General features: G+C 37.8%; 1 protein-coding gene across 1 annotated transcript; it reads left to right on the forward strand.

Moving 5' to 3' along the window:
- The first annotated feature begins 110 nt into the window (after positions 1-110).
- Positions 111-21,889, forward strand: LOC124283106. Its single transcript, XM_046719132.1, has 9 exons — positions 111-200; positions 1,615-1,651; positions 2,355-3,626; positions 9,960-10,055; positions 10,530-10,643; positions 16,375-16,488; positions 17,262-17,375; positions 19,269-19,349; positions 20,096-21,889. The coding sequence occupies exons 2-9, from the start codon at positions 1,615-1,617 to the stop codon at positions 20,260-20,262; spliced, it is 1,995 nt and encodes a 664-aa protein (XP_046575088.1). The 5' UTR covers positions 111-200; the 3' UTR covers positions 20,263-21,889.
- The last annotated feature ends 275 nt before the right edge of the window (positions 21,890-22,164 follow it).

The raw sequence follows: 22,164 nt of genomic DNA on the forward strand, positions 1-22,164 counted from the left end.
TTTACGCTGATTGGTCAATATCATCGACTTAATTATAATGAGCAAACGGAACATAAATTTTATATTCGATTCTAACTCGCTTTCCGTCCGCAGAAATCCAAGACAAGCTGTACTGCTGCATCGACTTGTACTTTCAGAGAGGTCTGAACTGCAGTCAAGGCATAACCCGCTCAGCTACTCGTCACTTGGATTCAGTCAAGGTGAGAACTCATGGCTAATTCCTTAACGCCATGCAGTTATTAGATTACTTGCTTTTGACCAAATGTTTGGGTGGAGAATACAAACTTTGTCTCTGACCATATGTTTAATTGGACTGTATACATTACCTGTGTCAACTGATCTGTGTGATCTGGTATTTGCAAGTAAACTACTTTCCCGGGACACGGAGTATTTTACGTATTTGTGTAATATTCTCTGTAAAATGAAGATGACAATTATGAGTGTGCTTTCGTCTGTGTTAATGATCTAAACAGTATCATAGAATAGAATAAATAGAATAATAATAAATCGTAACTCAAATTGTCCTGTACACATTGATAAATCACCTTGTTTGGGACTGAAATTATTTACGGAAGACGAATGGCAGGAAATACATGCACATACGCACTATCTTACGAATTCAGGTTTTCATCTGAAAACGGAAAATGGTAATTGTCTATTTATATAGATATGTGACACTGACCAGAAGGCTGTATGCAGGGTTATGAACAAATTGAAGTCTTTGTCAAAATAAGTAATGTAAAGATTCCACAAACAATATATGTTTTATGACTTGCACTTGAGAAAGTATTTAACACACAACACTTCATGCAGTGAGTGAGAAATTTAAGATTTTAAGTCACATCGGCAGTATTTCAGCCATATTGTGACTAAATCAAATTATAGATTTATATTTTTAAATGTAAATTTTTAAAAACCTGTCAACGTAGGACCGTGAACAACTAAATTATCACAGATATAAATTTAGAACTAGTAATTAAATCTAAACCATTTTAACTATAGATGACAATACAATATAAAACCGGGCAATAGATTGCCAACAACTGAAGGTAGATCACCATACTTGGGACCATTGGGACTTACAGTACATTTGCTTTCTGCATGGACCATAGCTGGATTTACACCATCCCTTCAGGTGTTAGCAATTTTGGACAATCTAACCATAGGTTAAAATAACATATATACTGCGGTTAAAAGTAGAATTATGTTTAAATTTACTTTAATTGTTTTGTGACTTACGTACTCTCTTAGGAGGACAATAATTTTACAGTACTTTAACCCCCTTCGAGGATACAGCCACTAACAAAATCAGTTGTAAATTTAAACTACTAATAATTAAATATTTGTCTCTTTACACAACTTTAATCAACATATATTTAACAACTCATTTTCTTTTAAAACTTCAATGATTAAATGATATTTAACATTAGTAAAATGGTTCTTAACTGTTTTGACATTGAATATATTTATCTCTTGTGATGTAAAATCACTTCATGCAGGAGATAACATTATGTGAGTCAACCTCTGGTAAGTGAGGGAAACCTACAAATATGCACAGCTCCTTTCAGTGTGAAATCAGACAAAACCTTCAACATCAGTTGTTTCATCTTTCAGATGCAGTCACTTTTGTTGGTACTCCTGCTATGTGCAGGTAAGTTATTCTTTTCTTGGTTGATAATGGACAGCACATATGTGTGCACTGTTATAACGATGGACCACAACGACTTGACAATGCCAGCGAAGATGTATGTCTTGTGCAGATATGCATCGACCGTGAAGATCCGGGTTAGAATTGATCTTCATCAACCCATGCTTGTAAGAGGCGACTAACGGGATCGGGTGGTCAGCTCGTTGACATGGTTGACACATGTCGTTGTACCCCAATTGCGTAGATTGATGCTCAGCTGTGGATCACTGGATTGTTTGGTCAAAACTCGATTATTTACAGGAGGCTGCCATATAGCTGGAATGTTGCTGAGTGCGGCGTAAAACTGACCCCAATCACTCACGCAGATATACATCAGTAGCATGTTATAGGAGGGATTACATTTTTTGAGTAAAGTACAGATTCTTATACTCATTTTGATTGAGTCAGATCATGGATTAGAACACACACTCTCACAGTCTGACACCTAATCGCCAGCACACAAAGTCAGTGATCTAACCCTCTCAGCCACAACGGCACCCACACAAATCGAAGTCTCACGACTGGTAGCTTAGATCACGTACTTTGTGTACCCCTTTCATGGGCCAGCCAACCAACCAACAAATTGTACAAATATTTACGTGTTGATTTAATTAGTCAAATCATAACACTTGCAAGGATATTCCCCGCTATTTCATCATGACTTCAGATGCTTCAGCCATGCCAAAGGGTCGACAGTTCGTTGCGGCATTCTTTGAACAACTTTACCAAAGTGCAAGCATTCCAAACATGTTCTTTGTGATTCTGTCTGAGGTGAATGCCACTGTTCACGTTGAGAGTGGATTCGGTATTTCGAAAGATTTACACATCCAAGCCATGGAAGAATACAAGTACAAAGTTGATGAAAGTTTTTATTACCAAGCCAACCTTCAGGTGACTGACATGTCATTCTACTTTTCATCCACTGAGGATATGACCCTGTTCTGTTACCACACACTTGCTCGTAGAGGAGATGGATACCTTGCCTTACCGACCGAGACATTATCGACGGAATATATCGTAATAACACACATTGATGATAACACTGGAGATCAGCCAGAGCTTGTTTACACATCAACAACACAAACTGTTTTCCTCATCGTCGCTACGGAGGATAATACCCAGGTGAACGTCAGTCTTAAAATACAAGGACCCCTCATGGCAGGTGGGTGTGGCAATGGAACATTCTTCAATGGGGAGAGCAGAACGTTTACACTCAACAAGTATCAGACTGTTGGTGCCTACTGTGCCGAGGACATTACTGGAACACTGATCACCAGTGATAAACCTGTGGCAGTGATTAGTGGACATAATATGAAGTACATGGCTGGCATTAAAGATGGCATGCAAGAAATGTTGTTGCCCGTAAAGTCATTTGGAAGAAGCTATTACTTGCCAGTACCACCATCTATCACTGGTGGGGCCATATACAGAGTTGTTGGATCAGTAGCGTCAACCTCCGTCCGCTCCCCGTACGTCAGTGGTATATCCTTCAGCGTGGGTCAACGGGAGTTTCATGACATAACTGTTGACTCCTCCACAGGTCCAGTGTACATTGAAGCGGACAAGCCCGTCATGGTTGTTCAGATAGCCATAAAAACACCATCACTGGCACTCGTTCCACCGACCAGTTTATACTCCAGCTCTTATGCCATCGGAAAACCTGTTATTCATGCTACATATGACCTGAAGAAGGTGTATATAACAGTCATTGTTCCAACTGACAAGGTTCTCGGAATACGTCCACAGATATTTCCCCAATTTAAGGTAATTAAAGGAAGCTGTTTCTCTGAGGCATCAGTGGAGTTGACAACCCCAGGATTTTACCGCCTGACCCACGTTGATGATGTTCCATTTGGAGCTATGATGTACATGTTTCCGTTTGCTGACACTCAGTGTGTGTTTACCCACCCGGCTGGATTAAATCTGACAGATGATGCAGGTAAGCTTAAATATTATTCAGTTATGTCGCATCATTATGACAATATCACAGGGGATTACGTAAGAAAGAAAGAAAGAAACAGACGGAAAACAATTTGCTATCATTTACCCATTATGGAACAAACTTTATGGATAACAACTTTTTTTTATTCGTGAGTGCATACGTGAGTGCATACTTGTTATCCATAAAGTTTGTTCTATATTGTACTTCCCAACTTCTAAAATGCCACTCAAAGAAATCACTTACCCATATGAAAAAGGTACATATGCACATAAGCAATAGCTAATCAATGCGAGTCAATAAGAATATGAGGTGAGGTGAGGTAGACTGTGGCATCAGTGGAGTTGGTCGCCAAGAACATACGGGCCTGACCGTACACGAGATACCGAATAAATTCCCCCCAAAGTAGCCCAAATGATCCTCTTTCTACCAAGATACGTTTCAGATGTTGCATTTTCCTAATCCAAACACCATGCCATTATCATTTGGAATGAACACAAAACGGAGAATCTGTTTTGCCACTGGATTCTCCCGAGGCATGAGGTTCAATGTGGTGGGAAGAGGTGTTAAGAATCTATTCTGAGGACGTTCAGTTTAAACCCAATTTCACCCCTTCTTCCTCTTCTTCTTCATTCTCTGGTAAAAATCCGACTGACCATGTTTCTACGGCACATGCATAAATTTCATCCCACAACTATTTACTATTAGTGATATTTATATATTTGGAGTCTCTGGTCATCATGCCAACCAGATAAATCTTATTGTGCTTGGGTTCAACACAAACACTCTGATAGCCTTGGAATTCAGACAGAGTATTGCACATGGAAGAGACGACAGTTATCAACAGAAGTATGACGACCATGCAACAGTTCTCATCATGAACTATACATGTTGTATTATACATAACAGTGGGTGTCTGTTTCATCTGTTGAAAAACATGCAAGTTGAAACGATACATGGAAGAGACGACAGTTATCAACAGAAGTATGACGACCATGCAACAGTTCTCATCATGAACTATACATGTTGTATTATACATAACAGTGGGTGTCTGTTTCATCTGTTGAAAAACATGCAAGTTGAAACGATATCTACGCTAACAGCTACCGAAGTATGACGACCATGCACCAGTTCCAATCATGAACTATACATGTTGTAGTATACATAACAGTGGGCGTCTGTTGAAAAACATTCAAGTTGAAACGATACGTACGCTAACAGCTAATAACGTTTCACATCTTATTCCTTTTATGAAGTCCTCTTAAGCTGTAAAATGCACATGCTACAGAGGAAATAAACCAAAATAGTTCCAGCTGAACGAACTGCTTAGCGGAAACATAATATAGTCTTTATGACAAATGAACTGCTTTCTAAATCCACTCATGATAAAATATTTATAAAGACATTTTGAAAGAAACATCATTACGATCGAAAAGTCTGTCCTTTCAGTCATCATTTTGGGCTTTCAGTATATTCACATTGCATCCTCAAAATGACTTAAAAAGGCTGAAAACAAGCGTTCTTTAAATAACAACCCTTGCAAATGCTAATTGTGTGAGTATCAGTATTCCCATTCAGGGAGAGAGACATTGTGATTCACATCAGAAACGTCCACAGAATCGCCATTTTCCCAACCGTCCCTTCTGGTAGTCAATAACTGGATGACTCCATCTCTTCTGGAAAGATTGTCAAGGTGACATTGTGATTGGGTTTGACTGTATATGTTATATTATAGTTGGGTTGAACTGTATGTTTTGGTTGGGTGGTTGTTTTGTGTAGGAATCAGTGTAAAGCATGCAAGGTTGGCCGAGTGCACAAGAGGAAAAGCATTGGAAACGTGACTCTTGTTTAATCAAGAATGGCATTCATTAATATACTGAAAGGCAACAGAAACGTCGCTGGAGATTGTGTAGACGTCCAATTGCCTGTTGTCGTTGATCTGTCGTTAATCTAGCCATAGCTGCTGTGCTAAAAAAAAACAAGTGAACGATGGCAATTCAATCCGGCAATTAGTGGCTGAATGCATACATGACGCACGTGCATCTCGATTTCAATGTTGTGTTTGTGCGAAGTCCTCCCATTCCCCAAACAAATGTAATCAAAACATGTATGGTTGATCAAATGATACTAATGTAAGTAGATGAGTAAGTCATGTCACACAGACAATGTACAAGATCTATTTGCTTAATGTTAACAGCCAGTTGGGTAATACCCATTATTATGATAGGGGCGGTAAACCTGGCCTTTGTGGGCGATATGAGGTGTAGGCGATATGAGGGCAAGCCGCAGAGGTGGATGCGACGGGCTGTTGGGCTCCCTCTATAAATAACTGACAAGAAACTTGAAACCAAGATCGAGTAAACAGTTAAAACATGAACTTAATGAGGCTGCAAATCTGCCCCTAAACAATTAGAAAAATGAAAACAACACAAATACTTAATACGAATAAATAACCATCACTAAACTATCTGTTGCACTATGAACATATAACCATTTACACAAAGGTATCTTCCACCACGAAAAGTAGGAAAAAAAATGAAATCTAATTGTGCATTTGTCATCACTGGCAAATTCCGTCACATTCTGGTACACCTGTCTTATTTCGTTTCCTGAGTGAGCTGAGTTAACACATTTTACATTTTGTAAAACCAATGTCTTAATGCCTTAAAACCAGTCTCTTAATCCCTTAAAACAACACAGTTGTCACAACATCAAACATCCAAGGATATTTATCTCTACCCAAAGGTCTAACTTACGGGACTACCCCGTAGACATCACTTGCTTGATAACGGTTTTAGCAGCTACACCGACACGCCGCTTACATTATAATAAAGAAGTTGTGTATCCATATAATTTTCTCCGTTGTTCAAATTATCATGGTCTCAGCAGAAATTACATTGTCATACGAATTCATGAGAGATTTTCAAGTTATTGTGTTGCCATCCACATGTTGATTTAGCTGGTTTCTTCCTCATTTCCAATTTCATCATTCTGAGTTTCACCTAAGTTGAGTATTTCAGTGTAGCTCGATGACGGCTTGTGTTTCTCCGCGTTCAGTTACGTAATTTCCGCAAAGCGCCTGCGACAATTTGCACCGAAAAAGTCTTTGTGTCCAATCCGTTGGTCTTGTGTATTGGAGTAAAACAGCCGCGGCTTTCAAGTGTATCTTGCTTTCCATATGTACAATCCATTGATCACACTGGGCCATTAAGTGACACTAGATGTGAGATTACAGGTGCTCGTGAGGGTATTTTGATGAAAAAGACTGACTGCACATAACACGCAGCCAAATATATCACATTCTAAGGAAATCTCGTATTGATTGTTTTATAAGGTGTCGAGCTGGCCAATTGGAATTCTGTTTGGGGTTACTCACATTATCAGCACCAAGATTTTTGTTATGTGTATTAACTTCCTTTGTCATGTGAAATTAGGGTGTAAATATTGTTTGCATTGGTGATGCATTGCAAAACCTTATACATCAAGATATGCACATGAATAATCTTGAATTGCAAACTTTTGTAAAATTCTCCTATGTGCATGAACTTTTTGACATGCAAAATTGGGTGTTTATAATTATGTGTGATTGAACAATCCGTTTACTGAGATAGGAATAGGAACTTTGACTTTTCTCAAGACGTGCACATATTAGTCTGTAAAAGACATTGACATTTATGTGTATATCCTCTTGAAAACCTTGTTTGGCACGATGTGCCTTTCAATTTAGCTATTGTGTGCATGTTCATATTGTATTTCAATTTTGAACATGTGGTTTAGACGTATTTTTATCCTCAGAGAATCTGGTTTGGTAAACAAGCAAAACATTGCTTTTATTGATACCTCACCAGTACATATATAATATAACAGAATACTCAAGAACTGGATACACAAAAGCACAAATTAAATCCTATCATGAGTTCTAGCATTGTGATGAGGGGTGTACGGGGTGTTATGCGTCCCGTTTTATACACCAGCCAAATTGTCGCTGACGCCTTCGGCTAGGTGGATAAAACGGGACGCATAAATCCCCGTATACCCCTCATCACAATAGTACGCGGGATTTATCTTAACGAATGTTTGCATCTCTCTTCATGTAAATTATTGTATAAATTGTTTTCGTCACGATATGGCTGAGATATTGCCGATGTGACGTTAAATATTAACTCACTCACTCACTCTTAATGTAAATACAGCATCAAAACAAGCTGAAACTCAATCATATGTTTTACTAACATGGTATTGACTAGTCGATTTGAACCACTGCTTCACTGCATCCGGCATACATGGTAATTTGTTCAAGGTCACGTGAACCCATCAGAGATAGACATTCTTACATGAGGTAGGATAAATGTGCACAGTTACATTTCATTAATTGTATACAAATATTGGTCTAGAATAACTTATCAATTCGTTTAGTCTTGAAGATGTATTGATGCAGGGTTTCATTCCCATTATGACTACTCCCAGTTTGACTACCAATCCAATACACAACCTGTTCCATTCGAGTGGTTTTTAATTACTAGCTCTCTCTCCTCCATCAGTTAGACTGTTCCACCAACATTTATAAACAATTATAGCTGTACCAGGCTCATGCAATATTTATTCAGCTAATTACATAGATCATTTGAAGTAAAGTTAGATATACCAGGTTTATAATAGTTGGATACTTGTGTTTTGAAGTGATGGCTAAATTTGTGCACAATCAACAACGTATGAAGGGACCATGTAAGTCCTTGTAGCAGGTAGCAAAAGTCCCAATGGTTATCTACCTTCAGTTGCTGGCTGTCTAAAACGTGTTTTCATTTTGTGTATTGTCCAAATAGTGCTATTATATAAACATTAAATGATAGGTTTAAATCTGATTGATATTCTGGATATTTTATTGTCCCTTGACGACAGGTTATATACTATACATTGATTCCTCATCAATGTTTAATTGGTTCAAGTCAAAATATGGCTGAAATATTGCCGATGTGACGATATATATTAACTCACTCACACTCATCGTTTTCATCAGTGATTTGTTGTCATTTCTTTATTTTTCAACCAACTTTGATCAAAAGGATAAAATGAAGTAATTATTCTGTTTTCATAAATATAGAAATAATTTTGTCAAGTGTTTTTTCGCAAACCCTAACAAATTAATTGGGAAATTAGGTTAGCTTGCCAGTGGGTCAAACTGTTTCGCCCATTGTGGACTGACATTTATTACTGAGTTTTGAGCAAAAGTACATAGTTTCGGCCATGGCCGATATATTTGCTATAAAGCTCTAAATTAGCCGAACTAAGTCAAAAGATTGTATCATGATACTTACAAACGTACTTTCATCAGTTGCAACCTTCAAAACAATGAATTTTGAGCAAATGTAAGATTCTCGCCCATGGGCCAAATGTTTTTCGCCCATGGGCGAGATTGTTTAAATAACACTCTAAATTAGTCGAAATAAGTCCAAACAATTTAACTGTTTTGTCATGATCCTTATAAACATACACTCATTTATTTACAACCTCCACAACACGGAAAAACATGTATTTTGAGTAAAAGTAAATATTCTCGCCCATGGGCGAGATTTTTTAATATCGCTCTAAATTAGCTGAATTAAGTCAAAATGAGTTGAAATTTGTGTCATGATACTTATAAACATACACTCATTCATTTACAACCTTCAAAACAAGAATTCTTAGCGAAACCAAACATTCCTGCCCATGGGCGAGTGAGTTTAAATTTAAAGTTTTCGAAATTTTTATTTTCATTTTTTCATCCTTAGCACATATTCATAACAACTGCATGTTTAGTTTGGTCGAATCCCTTGGCAGAAAGTACCCACAGTGCGGAGAGTTTCCGGACTTTTGTGATTCCAGAATTAAATTGTGACATGTTAAATGTTAAATGCTTGCTCTATCAAATTATAATGGTTATTTTTTGGAAAGAGTTTAGAATTTCATTTCAGACAAAATTAGTTGGTAAAAATACAGGGTGGTGCTTATTTTATGCACAGATGTATATTACCACAATTCCCGAAATTGAGCAATGAAACCTGTACCAAAAATAGCCTTCTTTTAACAAATCAGTTCAGTTCTACAAATTATTAAAATGTGCTGTCACGGACTGGATTCATGTCCATGACGTAATTCCAGGAGTTCTAATGTACGGTGTTGTACAAGTGGTGGGACAGGACATGAATATTCTTATATCGACCACCTGGTGTCATCACGTATTTTCAGTTTTCACTGTTATTTTACCTTTATAATAGATTGGTTAATCTCTGGTGTAGAGACGTGATATAATTCATATATGTATATATGTATAATGTTGTAATCCTTGGTTTCAAGATAAATCCACGTGTCCCTCATCGACTGTGTGTTCGGATGGGACTCCGTATCCTTGCTCGTGTACGTCAGGATATTTTGAATACATATGCAATGACAGTAAGTATTTTCACTGCGACACAAGGAATGTATTTTGCTTTCTGTCTTCACTAACAGTGGTATTGCAACATCAATTCCAGAGAAGAATGAAAGAAGACATAATTTGACAGTCGTTTATCAACCATCCAGTGTGTGAGTGATTGAGTTGGGTTTACCCTGCTTTTAGCAATACTCCAGCAATATCACGGCGGGGAAAACCAGAAATGTGCTTTACACTTCGGCGTGACGAGCGAACGCTTTAACCATTGGACTACTCCACCGCCCCGTTTACAACTTGCTCCACCAAGTCAGCTGTAATGTGATGTGGACGGAACGTATCTGTAGCCTGCTTAGTTATATGAGGAAGTTTGTCGTAGTCAGTTAGACGACCTACATGTACAATTGTCATGTACTTTGATATCATCAAGGTATGTTTGTGATTATCCATAGCAATGTCTTTTTTTGTACTGATCTAAGTGTTTTCAATTGTTCAAGCTTCAGACGGCTGCACGATGGATCCCTGCCAGTACTCCAGTAACTGTACTGACCTGACGAACCTGTACCAGTGTGACTGTGTCAATGGAACGGGAGGTGCACACTGCGAGAATGGTAAATAGCTGGTATCTATGATGCAATGTCAATAAAGATGACTGTACTTTGTATTGAGAGTGAAAGGAAAGCGACAAAACCCCTCCCCCACCCGTATAAAATCAGTTCTAAAAGTCGATTCCGACGGTTTCTTATTGAATTAGCAGATACTGGTAACAGGTTTTTTATTGCGAAAAGGTGAACGTATCCTGCCCCAACAGTGTCACCATTCATAAATACACGCTAAGGCAAATCAATTGTTCACCTGTAAACACTTGAAACAATGGTACGAGTCATAAGATGGAATGTTTTGGAACTGTAACGTTTGATTTGGAAATGTCTTCCATATGTCTACCATGAATCATGTATTTTGAAAGCTTTACTGGGGCCTTGAATGTTGTAACCTTGATAAAAACACTTGAGCAAGAGATGTCTGGTGCTTTTTGAAAAATGTACCTCAAACTTTCTGAAATTTAATACATATCTCTAGTTATGTGGAGAGTTTTTATGCAAATTGTTCGAATTGGGTATTACAAAGATGGTTACTGTTTAATCTGTCAAAATCAAAGTAGGCATAAAATGTTCATCTATACATTTAACGTTTATATTTATAAAGAACCTCTCCTGTGAAACACTACACAGAACACAGAACTAAATATTTTTTGTATGATAGACAATGTGTTTTAAAAATTCCATTTTATTTGCAATTTGTGTTTGTGTGGCTATTATGTGACTGGCTTTAATGCGTGTGTCTAGGAAATAAGCATTTAAATACACTAAGGAATGAATGTGTTCATAAACACACTGCACATGTGTTGACCTACTGCAGTCGTATACGTGTAACGGCACTGCTGGATACATACTGACGTTGAGAGAGACAGGCAAGTAACTTTCTCATCAATAGCACTAACACTCTTCACAGATCCATAAGAATATTATACATGAAATCTCGCATGAATGAATTAAAGAATGAATATTGCTTAACGCGGCCACATGTTTAACTTTCCAGCTATTCGCGGCGAGAACCAGTAACTATGACTTCCACATAAAGAACAGTACTAAAAAGAGTGATCTCAAAGGCAATATAAATTACCAGTAATAAAAAATCCTGACAATTTTGTGAAAAGCTATATGCTTCATAAAAAACAATTTCTTTTAAAAGTGATATAATCTTATATATGAACTTGTGTAAAAGGTTTTTTTTAAGTAGAAACGTTAAAATATGTTTCACGTATCAATTTAGTATCCACACAATTTAGAAGTATGTGATTCATGTTATACTGGCATTGACAAGGAATGCACATAGGAGCATCATTGCCCTTTAGAATGAAGGAATGGGTAAATTGTGAATATCATTTTAAGTCTCATCAGTGAGAATATACCATCGGTATTAATGGCTGCAGCTGCTACTGTCTCCCGTTCCTTTAACCAGACGGTAGATATGTGCGTTCGTAATAGGGGTAGTTGGTTTTAAGCTCAAGAAAAGATTGTCGATAATGTAATGAATTGGTATTAACCTTTTTCAGTCTGGTCAAGTCGTGATTGACTAAAGACTGTGTACATTGCTATCGAAGTATATCTGATATTTCGCTATCGAAGGGAGATTCAAATTAGCATCTTTTACATGAGGTTCCACCGCAATGCCAAGAAATAAATATAATACATACAAATCCTTATTTACAGATGGGTCCAAGGATGGTGGCGCAGTAGCTTGTGCCATTGTCATTGGCTCAAAAACAATATCTTCTAGATTGCCTGATAAAAGCTCTATTTTCAAAGCAGAAGCTAACGCAATATTAACAGCCTTAAAATATATCAATAAACACCCTAAATATAAACAATACATAATCTTTTCCGATTCTCTTTCTTCCCTTCAGGCTATTAAAAATCTTTTTTCCAAACATCCACTTTTAATCGAAATTATTGAATACCCAGTCATGTTGGCATTTCTGGGAACACACTGGCCAATTTTGCTGCCAAGGCAGCACTTAACACATCTGTGACACCACTTTTTATTCCATACCCTGATTACAAAGCTAGCATTGGAACTTACATCCGTGATCTGATGCAAAAGAAGTGGGACACCCAAGTAGGTATCAATAAATTACATGCAATAAAACCAACTATCGGTTACACCTACTTGGGTTGTCAGTCCAGATTTGAAGAGGCCATCCTGCGACGATGTCGTAATGGACACACAAGGTATACTCATGAGTACCTATTAAAAGGTGAGGATCCTCCGTTTTGTTTCCCTTGTGATGAAAGAATCACAGTCAAGCATGTCCTGCTTGACTGGGTTGAATATTCCATCACAAGGGATATCTATTTCAAATCACGAACTATGAAGGATCTTTTTAGTAATATAAGTTCTCATTTAATTATTGCATTTTTAAAAGAATTAGATTTGTTAACTGATTTGTAAATAGGTAAATATTTTATTATTGAAAGTTTAAATTAATAACTCAGATTGTTTTTGGCTGTGTCCTCGAAGGGGGTTAAAGTACTGTAAAATGATTGTCCTCCTGAGAGGATACATAAGTCCCAAAACATTCAAAGTAAATTTAAGCTCTTCCCTTTTTTAATCGTAGAATATATGTCCGTTTAATCTGTGGCTAGATCATCTTAAATTGCTAATAGCTGAGGGGATGGTGTAAATCCAGCTAGGGTCCATGCAGGAAGCAAATGTACTGTAAGTCCCCATGGTCCCTAGTATGGTGATCTACCTTCAGTTGTTGGCAATATATAGCCTGGTTTACCTTGTATTGTCATCTATAGTTAAACTGTTTTAGATTTAATTGCTAGTTTTAAATTCGAATCTGTGATAATCTGGTTATTTTACTGTCCTTCGTTGACAGGTTGTTACAATTTACCATTAATTACTATGTATAAAATTAATTGTTCTCGTCACGATATGGCTGAAATATTGCCGATGTGACGATAGATTTTAACTCACTCACTCACTTCGAGCCTTTTTATTCTTAATATGTTAAGATGGTTTAGATGTGCTTAGATGGGTGGGCATTAAAGAATGTTTTCTTTGTTTTCTAGCCTCTCTGCAATCATTACTGAACCATGATTTACTGATACGGGGAATGATTTCTAAACTGTGCCTATGGCAATGTTAAAGAGATCCTTGGAAATATGATTCTATATCGTCATCTACATTCTGATAGTATTCAGAGAAACGGTTATCCTTACATAGCTGCTGGAATAAGGTCCAGTCACAGTCAATAAAATTCCATCTGGAATCTTTAGCTTCCTCATTGGATGTAATATTGTTAAAAATACTGTCTGTTCGTTTAAAAGGATCTGCAATTGTAAGATCGAGAGCCGAATATGTCCCAGTAGCCGGATGCAGGTACGTATTGGAATAGTTATTATGAATACGCAGATCGTTGTTAATAAGAAACTGCTATCATTTTACCTCTTCTATATTATTATGACGGGCCTTGGAAGCTGATCAATTAAAATCTGAAACGTCTCCAGTTGCGGAGAAGTTGAAGGTGGTATTTCTTATGAGCACAGTGTAATAGCAACATATGAAGTTTGTCTCACTTCAACGGCTTGTAGATCAGTCTTAAGTTGCACTGGACTACGAAGTATGTTTTGATGACCCATTATGGATACACCACCTGACGTTTTGCCAGTGTTTGATGAATAGCTGTGATAAGTAACTCTCTACTTTATTAGTTTCCTTCAGGTATATTTCGCGAAAACAAAGAGCTAAGGGATCAATCTCTTGTTGAAGAACACCATTAAAGTTTTCTCTACAATTCTCCCATCTCCTCTCAAAAGTCTTAGTTATCATTGTGAACAAACCAAAATAAAATGAACAGTGTATTATTACCATCACCATTTTTTTGACAATATATTAATTCATTTAATTTCATTGAAGTATTTTAAAATTTGATCTCGGTTTAGGTGGGTAAACTAATTTGGAATTTGTTTTTTCTGAAGCAATATGCACAGGTGTGGATTCGACTCTACTTTGTCACTAATATTTCCTGAAGACAAAGAGCAAAGGGATCGAACTCTTGTTGAAGAAGATCATTAATAGTAGCTCTAAATCATCTACAATTCCACTTATGGATGATGGAGTGAGTGAGTGAGTTAATATTTATCGTCACATCGGCAATATTTCAGCCATATCGTGACAATTAAAAACTATATTAGAGATCAGTGAAATTAGAAAATAAATACCTGTTGACGAAGAACAGTAAAACTACTATATATTTAGTGTATCACAGATATCCGTTTAAAACTAGTAATTAAATCTAAAACATTTTAACTAGAAATGACAAGACAATGTAAAAACAGGCAATGGATGAAGGAAGATGAGAAAATAACGATGTTGACGGTTGACGTTCAACAGCTATTATCAGAAAGCTCTTAACATCGACATTTCCCACCTACATGTAAATATCATCGGATGTTATAGAAATCTGATCAGCTAAGATTAGATTTTCATATTGATTTAAATACTTTTCTATAGTTAAAGCCTTGTTAATGAACACATTGGTAAGTACTGATTCGTATACAACAATCTGTAATTTGTACAACATATTCAAGAGGACATAATGTTCTAAGCGTTCTAAATTGTATTTATGTGTTTTATTAATATTGTTCTGCGTTACCGAGGTTATGTTATTTACTTTCCTCCTATTTGTGAAAAACATTCACATATCTTATATGGATTTCTCGCTGACAATAATATATCCCCGGGCGTTCTTTTGTCCTGAAGAGCTTTTCCGTTTGCTCATTACTGACAGGTCTCTGAAACTGATTGCAACGTTCTTTATGTTCATTCTGCTGCATCAATTCACTCACCAGTGTAACAGATGTCGATTAGTTGCAAGTTCTCTTCCTGATAATTGGGTTCACCTTGAATACGACATTCCAATTCCTCCTTTAATACCATTATAGAGAAACACTTGCAGAGGAATACTTATACCTAAAGTTTATAAGGAAATCCACAATTTGAAGGGACTGCATTTGAATGTAAAATTTTAAAAATCATTGTGTTTGTCACTGGAAGACATATATGTAATTATGATCACCTGTGGTGCAGTGTATTTTTATAACAACCGAACGCCTCGTTTCCCTTTGATGGCTTGAAGACTATTGGAGTTTAGATCGTCCATAAACCTGCCTTTTTAAGATTGTTTTGGCCTTGTGTTTATGTTTATTAGATTATTTCCAGTCCAACGTGGACATGTACTGATATAGGCCAAGGAGAAAGAGTTTATTGCCCTAAAGCTACAGACGTGACAAGTGTGTTGTTTGTTAACATACTCGATAGATAATTATGGTTTTTGGCAAACACTAAGGGCATGTTTTCAGGAAATTGCTTTCATCACAGGACCTACCCAGGCTTTTTGATTGAATGAAAGTGGATTTGTAAAGACAGGTAGATTGTTGACACTAAATGACAAATACTAAGGTGTACATCCTGATATTAACAACAAACTTACCTGTAGTGAATTCAAAATATCTACCTTGTAGAATATAAACACGTCTTTAGTTGTCATTCCATGATTTGTGTATCATACAAATAACACGTTGTAAGTTTATGATAATTTGAATGAAAGGCCGTTTTGTTAAAACTGAAAGGTTATCATGAACGCTGTGAAATCTTTCACTATTTGCCTCGGGAACTGAACGATACTGTCTCGTCCTTTTGTACTTGATTGCAAGGACATGGTGTTGGAACTGTTAGTAATTTTGGTTGACGAATCTTCATTCTTCATTGGAGATATCGACGACTGTCCCGGGAATTCCTGTCAGAATAACGGCACGTGTGTTGACGCTGTCAACGCCTATTCCTGCACGTGCGTTTCTGGTTATACTGGAGAAGAATGTCAGACAAGTAAGCTTTTATACGTATTAGCATACAAATGCAAAACAATCCCCAAATGCTTTAAGAACTATATCGTCTATTAAAGTAATATTAAACACCCAGCCACACATAAACCATGGGCCAGTATATGGTCAGTGCATGGCCAGTTTAATGGCCATGAGTTTTAAACTTGCATAATGGTTTAGTGCTACACAGACTAACGTTTAATCTATGAATATATATATATATAATTTTGATAGAAACAAAGACTGACTGACTGAGTTTGGTTTTACGCCGCTTTTAGTAATATTCCAGAAACATCGCGGCAGGGGACACCAGAAATGGGCTTCACACATTGCACCCTTGTGGGGATTCAAACCCAGGTCTTCGGCGTGACGAGCGAACGCTTTAACCCTTAGGCTACCCCACCGCCCTGATAGAAACAAAGAATTCTTTTTGAAATGAAAAGGAGCCCAAGTGAGAAGAAGATTCAGAAGCTGGGGGAATCCAGCTGGGGGAAGCCTCGCTTCATTTAGGGCTTTAGCATTGCCGAAAGGGCCAGACAGAAAGGAACTCCGAGACAGACCAAGTGCTATACTGTAGAACAGTGTTTTTATTGTAACGCATTGTTTCTGTTACGATTCATTCAAGGACAGTTGGCGGTGTTACTGGTAACAGGTAATCAAGATTATTCTCGAAACTTGTAGAACATCCTGAAAAAGGAAGGTAGTTAAAAATGTCTTTTACGTGCAGATTTTTAGTTTCAACTGGGAAATAAATGAGTAACATTCCATATTTTCCAGACATGGACGAGTGTGCCAGCAACCCGTGTGTGAATAGCGGCACATGTGTAGATGGAATAGATGGGTTCACCTGCAGCTGTCCTGTGGGCTTCAATGGCACAGTCTGTCAAATAGGTAAAACCTTTGTCATCCCAGCTCATCATGTCAATAATCGGATGCAAAAGAGAAAGTGACAATTAGAAATACATTCATACTGGCTGCTTTGTAAAATGTGTGATCTGAATTTAACAATTTTGATGAATTTGCAGTACATAATGTCAATATCTGCTGTACCCTCCTCCAATTGCAATAACATGCCTTCCCGTGAAGATCCGGGTTAAAATTGATCTTCAGTAACCCATGCTTGTCGTAAGAGGCGACCAAGTCAAAACATTGATTACACAACAGTCTCGTTTCCTGCTGACTGGGTTCCGTCCTATTGCGAAACTTAGTACAATAACCAGTCTACAAGTTCTGACCAACTCATTCAACTGGATATATAAGTATTAATCAGTATTATTTGAACATCTAATCACTTGTATATTGCAACACTACGCTCCTTCTAACCCTTGCACGTCGTGCAGCGTGCTCTGTCGTACAGCGTGTTCTGACAAACGGAAATCGTGGAAATCTCAAAACGAGGCCTAGCCGCTAGAAAAGTTTGTCGGTCTTGTAAGGAATTGATATTATATCAATCAGATTGTTGAGAAATACACTTAATAAGCGCAAAGAACACATAAGAGGTGTAACCAGTGAGCCAGATGAATTGTGAATCATTGTACGACCTCTTCAAACAGGGGCAGTCTGTGACGTCTTTGTTAACGATATGCTGCCTAAACCTAAAAATATAGAAATACCATTGTTTTCAAAGTTTAAAATAAAAATCCATCATTCGTAAATACCATTTTCTTATGGAACAAGGAATTGGAATTTCGTGTAATCATAGTTGTTTGTAGTGTCTCTTTCCCTTTCACACGAGAAAATTCGGATCGGCTGAAAGGTAGGTCATTGTCTGAATTGGTTTATGTTGGAGACTCATGTTCCTGTTTGAACGGGATCGGGTGGTCAGGCTCGCTGACTTCGTTGATACATGTCGTTTGTTCCCAATTGCGTAGATCGATGCTGATGCTGTTGATCAACGGATTGTCTGGTCCAGAATGGATTATTAACAGACCTCGCTATATAGCTGGAATATTGCTGAGTGAAGCGTAAAACTAAACTCAACTCACTCACTCACTCACTCAATAACATCCCAGAACCTCACGCCTCTTGACGTAGGCTGTGGCCTACCATTGTCCATGAAGAAGGCCTTGTGTCCAGAGAATGGTCATCGATATGTGGAACAACTTTGTATAGGATGCCAGTGATGTACCGTTGTCCATTCAGATTTTGTCTGATCGTCACAAGGTCAAGTTTACAGACACGTGAGAGGTACCCACACCATCAATGAACCCCCGCCAAACGGAACCTGCTCCAAGATATCCTATTGTGGATATGCAGCGTTTCTGCGGCGCCGAGCACGAGCTCGACCATCAGCCAAGAACGAAAGAAATCGACTTTCGTCCTACAAGTTGACTCTTCCCCAAGAAGTCAAATTCCAGTGAGGTCGAGCTTGACACCAAGCTAGTCGTGCTGGTCTGTGATCCAGGGTTAACAGCGGTCGTTTGGCTCTGTCCCCGGCCCATTTTATGCAAATTTGGACCATTCTGTTGAACAAGCAACGTTGATACTTCAAACTTTGATTCCAAACATTTTGAACCAAATATAGTCTTATCCCATAAACCACCCGTGAAGGTCCGGGTTAGAATATTGATCTTCAGTAACCCATGCTTGTCGTAAGAGGCGACTAACGGGATCGGGTGGTCAGGCTCGCTGGCTTGGTTGACACATGTCATCAGTTCCCAATTGCGCAGGTCGATGCTCGTGTTGTTGATCACTGGATTGTCTGGTCCAGACTCGATTATTTACAGACACCCGCCATATAGCTGAGTGCGGCGTAAAATTCAACTCACTCACTTAATATTTTAGACACCAACATCCAAGCCACAACTCTCGACACTACCCTTCCCGCGATCACCGAAACATTCTATAAGAAGGCAGCGGAAGGAGGTAAGTAATGTGGAACATGATGATCGATGTGACACCACAATTTGTGACTACTCTTTCCTTAACAAAATCATAACTTTTGGGATGTTAGCTGCAACGTGATATGTCGCAGAAAAGAACAGAGAAATAAAAGCGTTTCCCTAATCTCGTCCATCTAGGTCCCGCCAAATCATGGCATCATACTGATTTTCAGCGTTACATTCACATAATGTTCAATGCGATTTTGCCCTTTACAAAAGTCAAGACTGAGTATTCCATTTTAGTATATATAAGGTGATACCATTAGGTTTGAACCCGATCACAGTTTTCGAGGACAACAGTTACTGTCATTCATTTTCAGAGATCAATCCCCAAAGAATTAAAAACACAAGGCGAATCACCATCATTTTAGTCCGCCCTGTTAATATATTGACACCCCAGATCATAACGCCACCAAAGCGAATAAGAACACGTGGCTTGACATTCGTTCTCTTAAAGGCCTGTAGTCACGTATCTTAAATGTCTCTACCGAGGTTTGTGCTCACTGCCAGCTTTTCTGCACCACTAGAGCTATCGACGCCACAGGGAGGGTGGGCAGTTAGTTGCTGACTTGTCTGGACAGCAATTGTTTTTGCCACATGTGAAAATATATGTCAGTATTCGTTTAACCAGCTGGTCTCCCCTTGTCACAAATATCGATTTTGCATACAGAAGCCATTTATAAAACAAAGTCGAACACAAACTCACTTCGGGACGAATTTTGCTTTCAGCTCATGGACAGACGCTGTTTTCACAAGAGTCAGTTTCGGCTACCCCGTACGTGACTGAGGAACTCGAGTACCTGGAAGACTGCCTTGTCCTGTGCAAACAGGAAGTTCAATGTGTGGCAGTGTTGTACACAGTGTCCGCCTCAAGACAGTGTACCCGTCTTATGTGACTTGATTTGTTATAATGTAGTACAATGGAAATCCACTTTGAAAAGTCATTTCAAACAACAGGCTAATATTTATTACATAATCATGTTTTATTAAAAGATTTTTGTTGGACAAGAACGTATCGTGACAACATAGACAATAGATACCTACACTTATTGCAATAGGTAACAGCAAATGATTTGGACGATGCTTTGTATAATATCATTTCGAATTCTGCTATTTATGAAGCCCCAAAATATAAGTGGAAAATAGAATACAAACAGGTACAATTTGTGTAGCTTGATGTCTGAAACTGAACATGGACCCACTATGATTCCTGGAGTCTTTGATAATATGCAATTCATCACTCTGCATTGTCCAGAGCAATGTAAGCCACAGAACCCTTTCACATATGAATATAACCTCACACAAAAGCCGAGTCGAGTGTACTTAATCATGAGCATGACTTCATGAAATCACGATCACATAGTGATGTACTACGTGTCTCCATAAAGATGACCGTATCCTGTCCCACAAATGCAAAAGAACATGGAATACATTCATCGGAACTGGTCCAACCAGAGAATCTTCTCGGATACCGTTGTTGTCACTGTTATGTCAAATGTGGAAATGCCCTGCGCATGTCAACCATGAAACGTTCCGGAAGTTTTACTGAGTTCATAAAAACAGTAACTTTCTTGGCAAGGGTTTAATGGCGCTCTATGAAATCTTGTAAAAAGAACATGATCGATTGTACATGCACGTCTAAAGTTGTAAAATGCTGAAAATGTTATTTCTATACACAATTCAACTAGTTCCGACGTTTACAAACAGACAGCGCTAAATAGAGATGTCTCATAAATGTTGGGCATACATAATACCTGAATGTATATTGGATCTCTTTCCTTTTAATCTTTCTTCAAACTAAACTATTGTTTGAGTTAACTCTTCTAAACAAATCAAAGTTATGCCTGTATTTGTTTTTAGTTCATTGGATAACAGATACACCGTTTTATAAAAGAAACTGTTGCTAGACTGGCTGATACACTGAGGAAGGTAGGGATGATTAAAAGATTTCACATATATGATATGTTTCACCCGGAGACACCAATACCTGCCACCAACACCAGGCTGATGATGTTGGGTTCCTGATTTGGGGTATGAAATGAGAAGTGCCGTAAAATACTCTTTGGTATGCATTTAATGTCTAAGCAAGAAGACAAGAAATGACATTTGAAGCGGTGTAAATGTTATAAATGTTGAAAGTGATGTCTCATTGAATGTTTCTAAACTTGCATGATTTATTTTCAGAATACGTATGTTTTGTTTTTACTTTTGTATTCGGCCCAGGTAGTTTTGTATATATGCAAGTGAATGCAATATATATTCACCTATTTGATGACATTAATATTAATAATTGTGTTGTATATCCGTTCAGTATTTAGTACTGTACATAGTTGTATTGTTCACATGACAAACATCCTCTTCGTAACTGGAAAATGAGTCAGTACAGATTTGATACACGTGAAGCTGTTTCTATTGGTACAATTGGTTACAAATGAGATCAGGAAGTCGGATTCGCTGACTTGGTTAACGCATGTCAATTGCGTAAATCGATTCTCATGATATCAATCACTGGATTGTTTGGTCCAGAATTGATTATTTACAGACCGACGTCATATAGCTAGAAAATTGCTACAAATTGCAACAAACAAATATAACATTTGAAGACTGTATTTATACGTGCCATGATTCGTTGTTGCCTTCCGTGCACCGACTAAACTAAATATATATAAGTTTAAAGGTAACATTAAGAGTCGAAGCGACAGATACTGAGATATGGATGTGATAATATGCCTTGTAAATACTCATAGATATGCATGATGATTTTCAAGAAATGACCTGCTGAGTTTTCGTTTTACATG

The sequence above is a fragment of the Haliotis rubra genome, unplaced genomic scaffold (assembly GCF_003918875.1).
Source record: "Haliotis rubra isolate DU_JTF1 unplaced genomic scaffold, ASM391887v1 Scf31, whole genome shotgun sequence".
NCBI lineage: Eukaryota > Metazoa > Mollusca > Gastropoda > Lepetellida > Haliotidae > Haliotis > Haliotis rubra.